The sequence below is a fragment of the Phalacrocorax carbo genome, chromosome 5 (assembly GCF_963921805.1).
Source record: "Phalacrocorax carbo chromosome 5, bPhaCar2.1, whole genome shotgun sequence".
Lineage (NCBI taxonomy): Eukaryota > Metazoa > Chordata > Aves > Suliformes > Phalacrocoracidae > Phalacrocorax > Phalacrocorax carbo.
The window spans coordinates 38,707,174-38,720,688 of NC_087517.1; the positions used below are offsets into that span (position 1 = coordinate 38,707,174).

The window sequence follows — 13,515 nt, forward strand, 5'->3', positions numbered from 1 at the left end:
CAGCAGAAAGGGCTTTGCTGTTAGAGGTCTCCAGACAAAGCTACTTTGTTTGGACCCAAATAAGAATAAGTTATAATTATGTATTAAAATTATGCATGAAACTACAGCCGGAATACTGTGTCCGGTAGGATAACTACACTAAAAAGGATTGCTCAGAGTCCTTTGCCATCTACTTCAAGGATGGCAATGGAGAGGACTTTCAATGAAGATTGGGCAAATTCTGCAGTGGCGATGTAGAAACAGACCTCTTTTTAGAAACTTTGCTCTGAAAGTCAAGTAGGTTTTCCAGACTTACTTGGGGATTAAACAGACCACTGATGCAGGATGGTAAGCATTGGCAAGTTCTGTAACAGGCCCTAAAGGCACTTGCTTTCAGAAGCATTATTGTAACTCTGCATCAATGTCTTGTAATGTGGTGGACACCTGAAGGATAAAAATTCAGCATAAATCCACACAGCCATTCAGGTTGTGTGGGGCAGATGATGCATGTACAAGCTCACATCTGCTTTTGCTTTTTAAGAGAACTTCCAACCAGTGGGGATCAGATTTAATGAGCTGTGTGATAATCATCATTCTTCATCTTCATGTGTGTTGCATGTGTGTGGGCACTTCCAGAAGTACAGGATGAGTGAAATAATTTTAAAAAGGCAGGTGATGGTCAGCATTGTGGGATGGTTCTTTGGAGAGGCCTTTGGGCTCTGGGAATATTGAGAGGGTGGCTGTGGTGGACAGAGTTGATTGCTGTTGCCTCTTCCCCCCTGCAGCTGGAAAAGAGCTCTTTGGTCTGGACACTCTTCAGAAAAGCTTGTGGATTAAGCTGCTGGAGGAGATGTTCCTTGGCATGCCCAGTGAGTTCCCCTGGGGGGATGAGATCATGCTGTTCTTGAACGTCTTCAATGGTGCCCTGATCCTGCACCCTGAGGACAGTGCCTTGTTGAGGCAGTACGCTGCCACAGTCATCAACACAGCTGTGCATTTTAACCACCTCTTCTCCCTCAGCGGGTACCAGTGGGTCCTCCCCAGCATGTTGCAGGTGAGCTGTTTCCATGAACAATACACGGGAAGACTTCAGAGCAAGCACTTTTTTATAGAACTGACTATTAATGGAGAAACATTAAATTGCTGAGTCCTGGCGAGGTCACAGATTAGGGGGGCCCCAAGAAGACAAACAACAGATCAGGGTGGTACAGCCCAAATCAGCATTCGGAGACTATGTTGCTTTTTCTTCTTGATTAAATGACTACATTTTCTTTTCTTCTTTATGTTAAATAAATGAATGAATGTTTCCCTTACTGTGTGCTTCCACACAGAAATGTGAAATTTCTGGAAAATTTTTGGATCTTGGGTCTCCCTCAGTGTTTTTTCCTCCAGGGATGGCTGAAATTTGGGCAATAGTTGAAACATCTGTGTTTGCTACTTGCTGATTGAAACTAAATTATATTCACTTCTTAAAAATGATAATTGCATTCTCTGCAATTTAATTAGCAACCTAAAATGACACTACGTGTTTATGAAAAACAGTATGTTGTCTTTCCATGTCAGTGATGACAAATATTGCAAGTATTAGAGGTGGAGTTTCTCTTCACTTTGAGCTGTACAAGTATGCCTTTTTTCCTGTTGGCATTTGGGAAAAATCAGATATTGAAAAAAAATAGTTCTTTTACAGACAGACTCAAAGGCTTGAAGACATTCTTTAAATAGAGATTTAGTAATGTAATGCAAATAGAAAAACCCCTATTGTTTCTGTAAAAGAAACAATGACCACAACATCCCTATGTATGTTCATTGTAACATAGACAGCAGAGCACAATAATTTGGACCAGTGATGAATTTAGCTATCTAAACAAACTCTTTAGTAACTGGAAACTCTAATATCATGCCTTACATGGTTAGGTAGGTATGTATTAGGTCCAGGTCATAGGTTTATTCATTAGAAACAAGACATTTTGAAATAATATAACTTAGTAACTTAATTTGAAGTGCTTGGCAATAACCATTCAGTCCTGTGACGGACTCTCCTTTCATTTTCATTTTTCATATTGAGAGAAATTAGTTTTGTAAGTCTTTCCACCTTGCCCTCCTTACCAATTATTGTCAGCTACTAATTTAATAAAATACCACTCATGGGAGGCAAAAGAAAACCCAAGGGTTGCTGAGCTTGTTTGTTTTTGCAGACCCTCACATTTCTGTTCCAGGCACCCAAGATCAGCTGGTTTGTTTATGCTCAACACAAACAAATTCTTCTACTACTCCTGGGCTTGAACCATCCATTAATAACTTAATTCCTGATGCATACATGCACATATCCCCACAGGGCTCTTTTTGTTGCGGTTTCTTCAGCTTTCCTTGGTGAAATGCATATACAGTTAATTATTTTATCTCAAGGAAATGAGATACTGCAAGTGTAACAGGCCATGGTGATGAACTGTATTCATAAGCATGCTAGAGGCTTCTCATTGTCCTAAAGACATCCTTATCTCTTCAGCCTACTAGGCTACTGAGAATTGGATACATCTCTGTGGAGGTCTCGCACACTAATAATTTTTTAGAAACCTTCAAGCACCCTGTTCTGTAAAGTGAATTTTGCACTGCCAAACAATCTCAGCATTACCTGTTGCAGTATCAAGAAAATCCTGCCCACCCCAATCCCAAACCTCCCACAGACTTGTACCAGGAGAGAAGTGCAGACAGGCAATTGAAAAGGACAGAAGAAGGAAGCACAATGAAGTTGTTCCTAGCAATTTATAGTGTTTACATAACTGAGAAACAAATCCCACATGTTTGTTAACACATTGGCTGCATGGTTCAGTGGCCAGCCCTGAATGAAATGCCACTCTAAAAACCTTAAAATATCTTAAAAGTGGGTGGAACTGTCAGTGTGTTGGAGGACAGGCTAGGAGTTCAAATTAACTTGAGAAACTGGAGATGCCATCTGAAAGAAGGAAAAAATCACAGATGATGTTGATCAGGTTGGACAAGCGTAGATCCTTACTGATGAATAATCAGCCAGATAAATATGGAAGGGAAAGCAGCTGATTCAGTAGCACTTCTGCAGAACAGTGTATTGGAGTTGTTATAGATCCGAAGCTAAACATGAATCAACAGTGAACATGAATCAGAATGAATCATCCAGTTGAAGGATAAAAAAGAAAGAGAAGAGATCTCAAATGCCATTCTGGGGTGACTATACAGGTTTCTACCTTGTGAAAGAAACATGGAATAATTCTGCTGTTTCAATCAGCACCACTCCTGGCTTGAAGTGCTGGCTCTGTCCAGCTGTGGGCACTGCACAAAAAACATCAGTTAACTGAAGAGACTGCAGACTGGAGACTGGAACAGGGATGTACTTCTAGAAAACATGTCATATGAGAAAGGACTAAAAGAGCCAGGATTTTATTAACTGAAAAAGATGAAGACTGAGGAAGAAAGCACTAACTAGCTTCAAACAAATCAAGTGCTTCTAGGAAGGGGAAGGGAGGAATCTACCTCTGATACAGAGAACAAAAAATAACGGACTAAAGCTGTGACAAAGAAGGTTCAATAGTGACAAGCAAACCTTTTTTCTAAGGATGGTTTGTCCCTGAAATGCATTGCCAAGGAGGGTGGACAAGTCTCCATCTTTAAAAACATTAAGCAAACATATCAGGAATGACAAGGCTGTAGTTGGCCCAGTCTGGGGTTAGGAGACAAAGAGCCCTTTCACTGGAGTAGTACTTCCATGTCCTTTCTCATTTGCTCAGGTATACGCTGACTATGAAAGCAACCCACAGTTACGCCAAGCGATTGAGTTTGCATGCCGCCAGTTCTACGTTCTGCATCGCAAGCCCTTTATTCTGCAGCTGTTTGCAAGTGTGGCCCCTCTCCTGGAGTTCCCTGTGAGTAAAAGCCATTCCCCAGTCTCAGCGTGGGGAAGCCTGTGTGTGCAGCCAGACCCCCAACAGAGATCACAAAGAGAAAACTGCTGGAGCAGCAGCACCGTTCTTACTGAACATGTGCTTACTGCACTTGGTACTGCTCAGAACCAGATCCTGAATTTATTTCTGCATGCTTCTGTTCATCAGCTGATTGAGCAGTGTGCTGAGATAATGGGCCACTGCTATCTGGGCTAGTAAATGCGGCCTCATTTTAAATTTCTGTGTATAAGTAGGTTGTAAAAGGACAATAATGATTTGTAACTCTTTAAATGCAAATCCTTTCTTAGAATCAAGCAATAGGAACTAAAAGCATAACGCCAGTGTTAGTACATGTGAACTCTAAGACTGGATTAACCATGTTTCAAAATATTTACTACTTACTTTTCAACACTTCAGTGAGGTAAAACAAGTTAATGGAATTTTAATTTGAAGCAGGACTGCCAAATCTAATTGCACATCCACTGTAAGCACACACACCTTTCTCCTTCACAGGGGAGCAAAGATCTACTGTTTCTGGGAAGTAAAGCTGTGTGCAATTTTCAGATCATGTAGCATCAACCTGTTGAGTCAGGCAAGGCTTATTGTTTCATAGCAGTACACTGCCCTTTGTCCAAAAAACCCCAGTGTTGCACACAGGCCCTCAGAAAATCAGCCATGAATGTCTGTTGTCGAAACAGGATGCTACAAACAATGGAACCAGCAAAGGAGTGTCAGCTCAGTGCCTGTTTGACCTGCTGCAGTCTTTAGAGGGTGATACTCCAGACATTTTGGACATCTTAGAGCTCGTGAAAGCAGAAAAGCCTCTCAAGTCATTAGGTAACAGCAAAGCACCCTTTATTCAGTAATTCTGGTTTGCTTGTTTATTGATTCAACACGTGTTTGATGCAGCATGATTTGTTCAGGGCCCTTTTCTTCTCCCAGAATGCAGTCATATCTGTCTCTTATGCCCCATAAGGCTTTTAAGGTTGGCTTCATCACCACCATCCTTTTGATATTTTCTGCAGGAGGGCAATTATTAATTTATTTTATTCCAAAGCTACTTTTTCTGCATTGAGCTTGCCAGTCTGAGACTAGCCCCTGGCATTTTGAATTTTATCATGTGTGGGTGAAGAATAAAGATGCCGAATAAACTGTATCATGCCAACAAGATCAGTGTCATCCTCTCCTCTTCTCCATGTGGACAGGAAATAAAAGCATCCTCTCCCGTGGGCAGACTATGACTATTAAATGATGGATGCTACTCAGACATTCAACAGTGCTGAGTTTTAAGGGGGGTTGTTGATTTATCACAAAGCAGAATATATACAGCTGTATGATGCATCCAAGACACTGTGTCTCTTGATAGTTATCCACGCAATGCAGGATCTGGCTGCTTTGTGGTTTGCAGGGAAATAATTTTTGCTGATTTTTATAAGGATCTTCAACTTATTTTCCAAATTTGCACTTCCCCTAAGCAATACTGATTCTGATGGACTGTGAAACCTGTCTAGCCTTAGAGTTAAAGCTTTTGTTATATCCTGGGATTTTATAATACTGCACAATTATATCACAAGTTATAATATAAAACAGTACAGAAACAGATTTTCCTCTTTGTGGATTGTACTAAACATTTATATAAAAGCTTTGGGTTTTCTGTGGAGGTTGAGTCAAGGCATCTCTGAAAACTCCCAAAGGTGTGTTAATGATGAGAATGTAGATGAGTATGTTGTGTACTTGGTATTTTCCCCATAAAGATCAGAATTATCTAAGTCATCTGACTTCCAAGTTCCATTGTTTAAAGTGATTTACATGCTTTGGGAACATAACTTTGTCTTGGGCTCCTGTATATCAAAGTCACTTCTGAAATGGGGCTATAGTTGTATTTCAAACATTGTTCTTTGGATATTATCCAAATTACACTAATTATCCCTGAAGTAATATTTGTAGTATGCAACTTAAATGCTTTTGAAAACTTTTTCTGAAATCACTAGCAAACCAGACTCACTTTTGTGCTGGCACCCATGTGGCTACCAGTGTAGAACGGGCTTGGATTTTTAGAAGTAAAACTATCTTCTGCCATCAGTAGTGTATCAGCATCATTTTTAGTGCAGTGGAAACACCTAGGAAAAAGCAGAGAGAGCATAAAAATTGCCATTAAGTTGCATGTGTCCTTGTCATGTATGAGCTTAAGATTTTGCTTGTTATGGGTGATGTTTGAAATGGGACTCCAATAGTGGCTGCAGGGCTTATGCTCAGCAGTGATTTGACCTACATAGGACTGCTTCTTCCCTACCGAGTTCTTGGACAGCAGGATTTTTTTGTCAAAAATCAAGAGCTTGTTGTGGATTGTTAACATGAGAAACGAGCAATTGACGTGGGGAAAAAAGGAAGAAGTGTGCTAGCTCCTTTCATATTCGGTATGTCTGTGATAGTCTTCTCATATTACTTTACTCCCTCAGACTTCTGCTATGGGAATGAAGACTTGACCTTTTCAATCAGTGAAGCCATCAAGCTGTGTGTGACAGTGGTGGCCTATGCTCCTGAATCGTTCAGAAGGTGCTAATCTGTTTTCTTGGTTTGTGCAGACTCAGAAAAGGCATAAAAGCTGCATATGGCATGTTAAAGCAAGGCTAACAAATGAAGGCAGAGGATATAGAAATGCATTCCAAACACGGGGCTTCTCTGTGAGGCCAAGCCTCTGCATGTTGATACCTTTCTTAGGGCACCGGCTCCAAATCCTGCCAGCTGCAGCACTAAGGTGGATGGCAGCCTAAGTGGCAACATGTAAGCTGTATTTCCAAGTGGGGATCACACTGCGTCTGCAGGTTTCAGTTGTCAGAGAAGCAATGGAGAGGGAACTGGAAGGGAGAAACAGGCAGCTGAAAAGAACTAGAAGATACAGAGAGAGGGAAGGTAAACTGGTAAAGCAAAAAGTTTAGTTTCCAAGAGGGAACCAGAGAAGAAGGTCTTTGGAAGGGAAAATTAATGTCTTCAAATGGTTGACATATTCAGAAGATACCCAGCAGTTCAGGTTGCTTTTATTGTTATTGTTTCATGCATCAGCTAATTTTCCCCCTGAAGTCCCTGATCCAAGAGTTTCTTTGGCCCAGGACTGCTTATCTAGTGAGAAGCAATGAAATCACAAGGCTAGTGAGAGATCCAGGGGTCTTCAGATAGAAACTTAAGCCTCTGCCTGATACGAGTTTCAGGAGCAACAAAGTAATACTGACCAAGTATTTCTTATTTTTCCAGCCTCCAGATGCTGATGGTCTTGGAAGCGCTGGTTCCCTGTTACCTGCAGAAACTGAAGCGACAAACCTCTCAAGTGGAGACTGTGACAGCAGCTCGTGAGGAGATTGCTGCTATGGCTGCCCTTGCCACCTCTTTGCAGGCCCTCTTGTACAGTGTAGAAGTTCTCACCAGGTAACTGACACGGTTCAAAGGTCTGAGCCTGAGTTTGGTTATTGGTGTGGGGAGAGGGAATGCACAGGAGGTCACGATATGCAGCTTGTCTTGAACAATGGTTGAGTTTTAGACATAGTAAAATTAGTGCCAAGCTTCACCAGATCACAAGCAGAATTTCAGTGCACTTGGTAGATTTAGTCTTTAGTGTGCTATTCACCTTCCTTTTGCCAGGCCTATGACAGCCCCACAGATGAGTAGATGTGACCAAGGCCATAAAGGGACCACAACAGCAAACCACACCATGTCAGCAGGTGTGAACACCAGGTAAGTCATGGGCTTTTCCTTCGTTCTCATTTTTCTGAACAGCTGCTTTTTTTTTTTTTTTTTTTTTTTTTGAGAAAGGTAAGATGTGATTGCTCACAGTGCTTGGAGCACTTCCTTAGCTGTCTGAAAACAGTCAGATGAAAGGAGCACATAGCCCAGGACTACATTTCTGACAGTAAACAAAATCCCTGAGACTAGCATTTCTAGTTTGAAACCATGTGACTAAATAGAAGACCAGAATATCAAAATGGAGGACACCCATCATAAATGTCTCTTTCTTTGTTTTCCTTTTTGCACTCTAGAAATATATTGACAATGCAACTATGTCCCTCAGTTCTCTGCTTTGCTTCCTTCTGAGTCCACTGTCAAAGCGACCACCGGGCAGAACGGACTTGGATAGCAGAAGGGTCAGATCCTTCTGGCCTTGTTCCGAGAGACTGAACAGCAGTACAAGCTCAAACCGCATGTCAGTTGAGACTGGCACCTCCTCTAGTTTTCTTTTCTTCCCTTTCCCATTTACTTCTACTTTTTCTATGGTCTCTTTCTGTCACCTTTACCTCCACATTGGTCTGGGATTTTTTTTTTTTGCAGTTACAGGTAGCAAAGGAGTGGGTGGCAGAGAATTTGAGAGAAAGGGAATATTTTTGTCTTCCTTAAAAAAAAAACCACAGAAAACCCACAAAAAACTTCACACAGAAGATGGAAATAAAGAAGGAGATGGCGCCAGCAGACTAATACTGCTCCTTGGCCATACTGGCCATCCCAATTAGGCTGCTGCAAATTGGACAAGGCCACTGGACAATTTACTCAGTCATAGAGCAAGTGCTTAAGAAATCTTGTTACAAAATGCACCCACAAGCATTTGGGATTATGAAGGTTTTCTCTGCAGTACTGATTACTCTTTTGGGCAGCCCTGCCTTCTCCTGGCCAGGCCTATGCCTTGCTGTGCTTAAAATCTGAATGTTTGTGCTGACCTGGAAAGGGAATTCTCTCCTAGCAAAAGCTGGAGTAGTTGCTCTTCCAGAGCAGAGTATTTCCTCTGGATTTCTCTTTTGTCTGTAACAGCTGATAGTAAGTCTGCACACAGCCAATAGCCTAGTACAATACCATGGGCTGTATAGGACTGTAAATCAGGAACACCCTTCTGGCAAGACATGCTTTCCAAGTTATTCCCTTCATTTTTTGTATTGAAGGGAGAGGAAAATCACTCTCTGCATGGATCATCAAAGGGCTATTATGTCAATTTATAGAAGTGTAGTGTACACATCTTGGTTGGTAACTCCGGGAATCAGTCTGTTATTCTTTAAGACTGATTCAGGCATGGATGAAACACAGCTTTGACTTTCAGTCCTGTGTCTGAGAAGCAGAAAAACCCCTTCATGCTCAAGTGTAAAGTGGATATATGCCATTTACTTCCATTACAAGATTGCCCAGTCTAAGGAAAATAAGGTGTAATGGAAAGTAGTGCTTTATTATTTGTCTGCTGCTTTTGGAGAGCCGTTAATATGTGTTTGCTGACAGGCAGTGTAGAGACTGCTGATGCTGTGTTACTCAGACATCTTGGTTTACATTTCCAGATCTTTCTGATTATCAAGCGTTCAGTCTCTGATTCAAAATATTTTTACACTGCTCCAGGTTTCCTGACCTTGTTTCTTCTGTTGCAACAGACATCTGCTAGCAACAGCAGGAGTCTCATGATGGCAGAATGATCACTGTTCCAGTCTTGGATGTGTTAGCCAAGTGGCGCAGGGTTCATTAATGCTTTCTCAGCAAGTAGCAAGAGAAAATGACAATAAAACAAACAAACAAAAAAAAACCACACTGAGGTATTCTTTACACTAGGTGAGCTCTGGCTTCATGAAACAGATGGAGCACAGGGGTGAAAATCAGTAAGAGAAATTACTTGAAAGAGGGCTACGTTTTTTAAGCCTGAAGTTTTTCATTTCCTAACAAGGGTAATAACTGTAGGCATCTGTTGTTTGCTGCCAATTGGGAGGTAAAGGCTATTCAGTGTGGTCACTAACTGTGGGCAACCATTGTTCCAGTGACACAAGATACCATCCTGCTCATGGCAAGTACACCTCTGGGCTAGGACAGTGTCACCTTCTTTCAGAAAAGCACAGTTTAGGCATTACTAAATTGCTGTTTACAACTGCATTGTTTCTGTTTTCCCAGGTACCCAGAACAGGGAGCCAAACTGCACTTTATCAGGTACAGTAAAATCTTCGCCCAATGCTCCCTAACAATGTGATGAACTGTTCCCCAGCAGTTTCCAGGTTCACCGGGTCCCACACATTGTTGCTGTGACAAGCAGCCTTTTCTCAGGGGAGGGTAGCAAAGGATAGTTCATACAGAAAATATTTACATTTTTAACAAGACTTTGCAGATTATAATTCCCCCCTTTTTTTTTATTGCAGATGCAACTATCTTTCTTCTCAATTGCAGCGGAAAGCATCTGTTGCAATTACAAGTTGGAAAGGTTGTTATAATCTGTCCCTGCTGTCCCACTGCATATGACACTTCCTACTTCTTCTCATGTTATATCCTCCAGGGAGAACCTTCACTTGCTGGAGGAGGGCCAGGGTCTTCCCCGAGAGGAGCTGGATGAACGAATTGCCAGAGAGGAGTTCAGGAGACCGCGGGAGTCATTGCTGAATATCTGCACAGAGTTTTACAAGCACTGTGGTCCAAGGCTGAAGATTTTGCAGAATCTGGCTGGTGAGCCCCGAGTGACTTCTCTGGAGCTGCTGGATGTGAAGTCCCACATGAGGTATTCCACAGGCATTCTGCTTTTGCTTGTTCATTTCATGGGGATTCCTTTCTTTTAGCTCTTTGTTTTTCATTATAGCAGATGGAATCACTTTTTGGTAGCATAGTTGCTTGTTGCTGTCTGAAACATACAGAGCTTGTTTTGGATGTTCCTTAGATTGTACCTGACACTGCTTGTGTATAAGGAAGGTTTCATGTGCTCTCCTCTGGCACCATTCAGACTCCCATCTCCAGTGGACGAAATAGTTCCATGGAAGCCCATCTGATACATCACTATAAGCTGCAGTGAGGATCACATCAGATAAGGCTGCTTCTGCAGGGCAAGGGCTGGGGAAGCTGCCTAGCTAGCTGAATACGACTGTTATCCTCTCTTTTGACATTGTGCATCAGAACCAGCTGCTAAAAAGCAAGAAGGGCAGAGCAACCACTGCAGTGTATTGCATAAATGCCTGAAATAAGGGCGGGGAGAGGATGGGGCAGGAGGCATTTACAGGAGCACCACCTCAGCATGTGATACAGCAAGCGCACAAGTCGTTTATTAAGGTGCAGCACTGAGCCCAGCTTGCTGGTTGGATGGTCACTGCAAACCGTTTCACGTGATCCTGACCTAGAGGAAGCTGGGGATAGGGCCTTCTAAGCACTTTAGACCTGATTCTTGTCTCTGTGTTTGCTGTTCATGGTAAACACAGAATACCATAAGTTGCTACTGAGAAGTTTGTCCAGATGTAAAAGACAACACACAAAAAAAAAAAAGAACTGGGAGAAGAGGGAATGGACCTGATTCTGTTTTCAGTTTCTCATTCATTTTCAGGGGAAACCCCTTTCTCACATAGTATTCCCTCAGGAAACAGAAAGCCATTAGAGTTGTTTCATGGTAAGATGTGTCTCAATGAAAACAGCACAGATACTTTCCGAGTGAGCCACAGCTAGCACTGTTCTGACTGGCACTCGCCAGAAGGAAAACTGGGATTAATATGAGGGGGTCCTAGTGTATCCCTTGGCAGGCAGGTCACAGGGAGACAGCTATCTGAATTCTTTGTGAGACAGAGAATACTTCAAGATCATTCTTGGAATACTGAACAGCTAAATACCAAGAGGCATTTTTTTATGGCCTAAGCCAAATGGTGCTCGGTAGAGTATTAAACAGGAAAGATAGCAAAGATATCTTAAGCTGTTTGGGCCTGGCCTCAAAAGTGAGTCAGGACCACCTGAACAGTTATTTATGTTGCTCCCTGAATGACAAGAGGTGCATTCTGGCTGTGAATTATTCGTCTCCTTTAGTGCTACACCTTTTTCCTCAGGAGCACTCTGTAAAGGAAGCTGAAGGGTGACAGATCATAGCAATGCACTGAGCCAGCTCTGTTCCTGCCCCTGGACCAAGGAAAACACTCTAAAAGTTCTTCTACCTTCTACACGCATGCTCTGAAAAAAATGACAAAGCCCTTTAGCTGGCAGACTGTCACAAAAACATCATCTTTGGATTCAGGCTGTCTCTGTAGAACACAAAATTGTGTTTGACATTAATTTAGCTCTTGTTTAATAAATGTCCCAAATTCCTTTGGGAATTGGGAGGTGCTTTATGTTTGGTTTGTATGTTTGCATATGAATTGAATGTTGCTGTTTCCCCTCTCCTTTTATACGTATGTACAGAAGGTGTTATTGGTATATTTTCTGGAAAGATACTTTCTTGTGAGAAGATTTCCATGAAGCAGAGTCACAGTACACAGTAGTAGCTGGCAAATACTGCATTCTTTTCAAGAGAGAAAGTCTTTCATGGTCAAAGGTTACAGCAGTAAAACTAAGGGATTGATTTGCAGAAGATAATCTGTTGTGCTCCGGTTCTTTTATGTCTCCTGGAAATTGCTAGAAATAACTGCTTTATTGGGGTTGGAACCTGAACTGCTTTATCATTGTGAGCCCTAAATAAAAGTGATCATCATCTTGATTCTTACATAAATTCATTTCACAAGTATCAGTGAAATGACTGACAGGATTTAACTGCTGTAAGAAAAAACCTTTTCTAAGTAGAGAGCAGATTTACCGGAATGTAATGTGGCAGCCACGGTCTTGGGAGGCTGACAGATGCCATTTAGAGACTTCAGAAAACAAGATAATGTTAGTCAATTCAGACAGTATTCAACTCACCCAATTTTAGCTGTTTAAAAGTTAAATGTTTAGTCTGCAAAAGTCATACAGATCTTTTTGGACCCAATGAAATAGCAGATGCACATCCAATGAGCTGTTTATCACAGTATTTCAGGAAAATAAGAATTTCCCAGGTTGTTTATTTCTGCATGAACAGAGCTAGCAGATCAATTGAGATTGACGTCTCAAGTTGGATGAGATGGATCTCACACTTTATAATGCATAAGGAAGTTTTCATATACCATTATGTGCCATCAATATTGTATTGCCAGAAAGAATTGTAACTTTATAATTTAAACTTCACAGTGTTTAAGAAAACAGACCTACTCCATATTAGGACAAAGTAGTTGTAAAAAGTAATAGCAAAGAAATGCTGGATAAAGAAATCCTTTTATAGCACTTTGGTTAATCTGAGGAACTTGTGGCCCTTGATATTGCTAGGCAGGTTTTAAAGAAACTAGAAATATGTTCCATTAGTTGAAGTCGTTTCAGAAGAAGCCCAATGCGAATGGGGTTGTACTGTAATAGGCCACTACAAAGTCTATTGATGTTTCAGGGAGTATACACGTTTCTATCCCTTTTATTAGTAGATGTAGCTTTATTACTTGTCTTTGTCTACTGCAAATATTCAAGTATTTCAGCAGGTCTTGTCAAACTGCAAGTGTAAGTTAAATGTTGCCATGGTGTTTCACAGTCAATGCAGAAAATGCCATCAGCAAGGCCATCTGGGAGGGCTAGAAGAAGCAACAGCAACACAGTTGTAGAGGTGATAGGAGAAACAAATCAAAGCTGCAGGGGGTATTCATACAAAGTACTTGCTGTGTAAACCTATGGGAAGGCACATTATTTTAAAATTTACCACCTGAATATTGTACAGTGAGACCACTTAATGTGATGACACTGTAAAACAAGCACAAAACCAAACCAAATCACTCCTTAATTGACATATAATTGTCAATAAATGTTCCACAGGCGTTTG

At 41.4% G+C, this 13,515-nt stretch overlaps 1 protein-coding gene across 1 annotated transcript in view; it reads left to right on the forward strand.

Annotated features, from left to right (window-relative positions):
• The window catches only part of UNC80 (unc-80 homolog, NALCN channel complex subunit), a 134,508-nt gene that overhangs the window by 93,415 nt on the left and 27,578 nt on the right, over window positions 1-13,515 (forward strand). Inside the window, exons 44-51 of the mRNA XM_064452092.1 lie at window positions 765-1,033; window positions 3,741-3,875; window positions 4,592-4,730; window positions 6,353-6,449; window positions 7,146-7,316; window positions 7,530-7,622; window positions 9,798-9,833; window positions 10,174-10,392. Coding sequence (XP_064308162.1) covers window positions 765-1,033; window positions 3,741-3,875; window positions 4,592-4,730; window positions 6,353-6,449; window positions 7,146-7,316; window positions 7,530-7,622; window positions 9,798-9,833; window positions 10,174-10,392 — 1,159 coding nt within the window. The remainder of the gene's footprint in view (window positions 1-764; window positions 1,034-3,740; window positions 3,876-4,591; window positions 4,731-6,352; window positions 6,450-7,145; window positions 7,317-7,529; window positions 7,623-9,797; window positions 9,834-10,173; window positions 10,393-13,515) is intronic.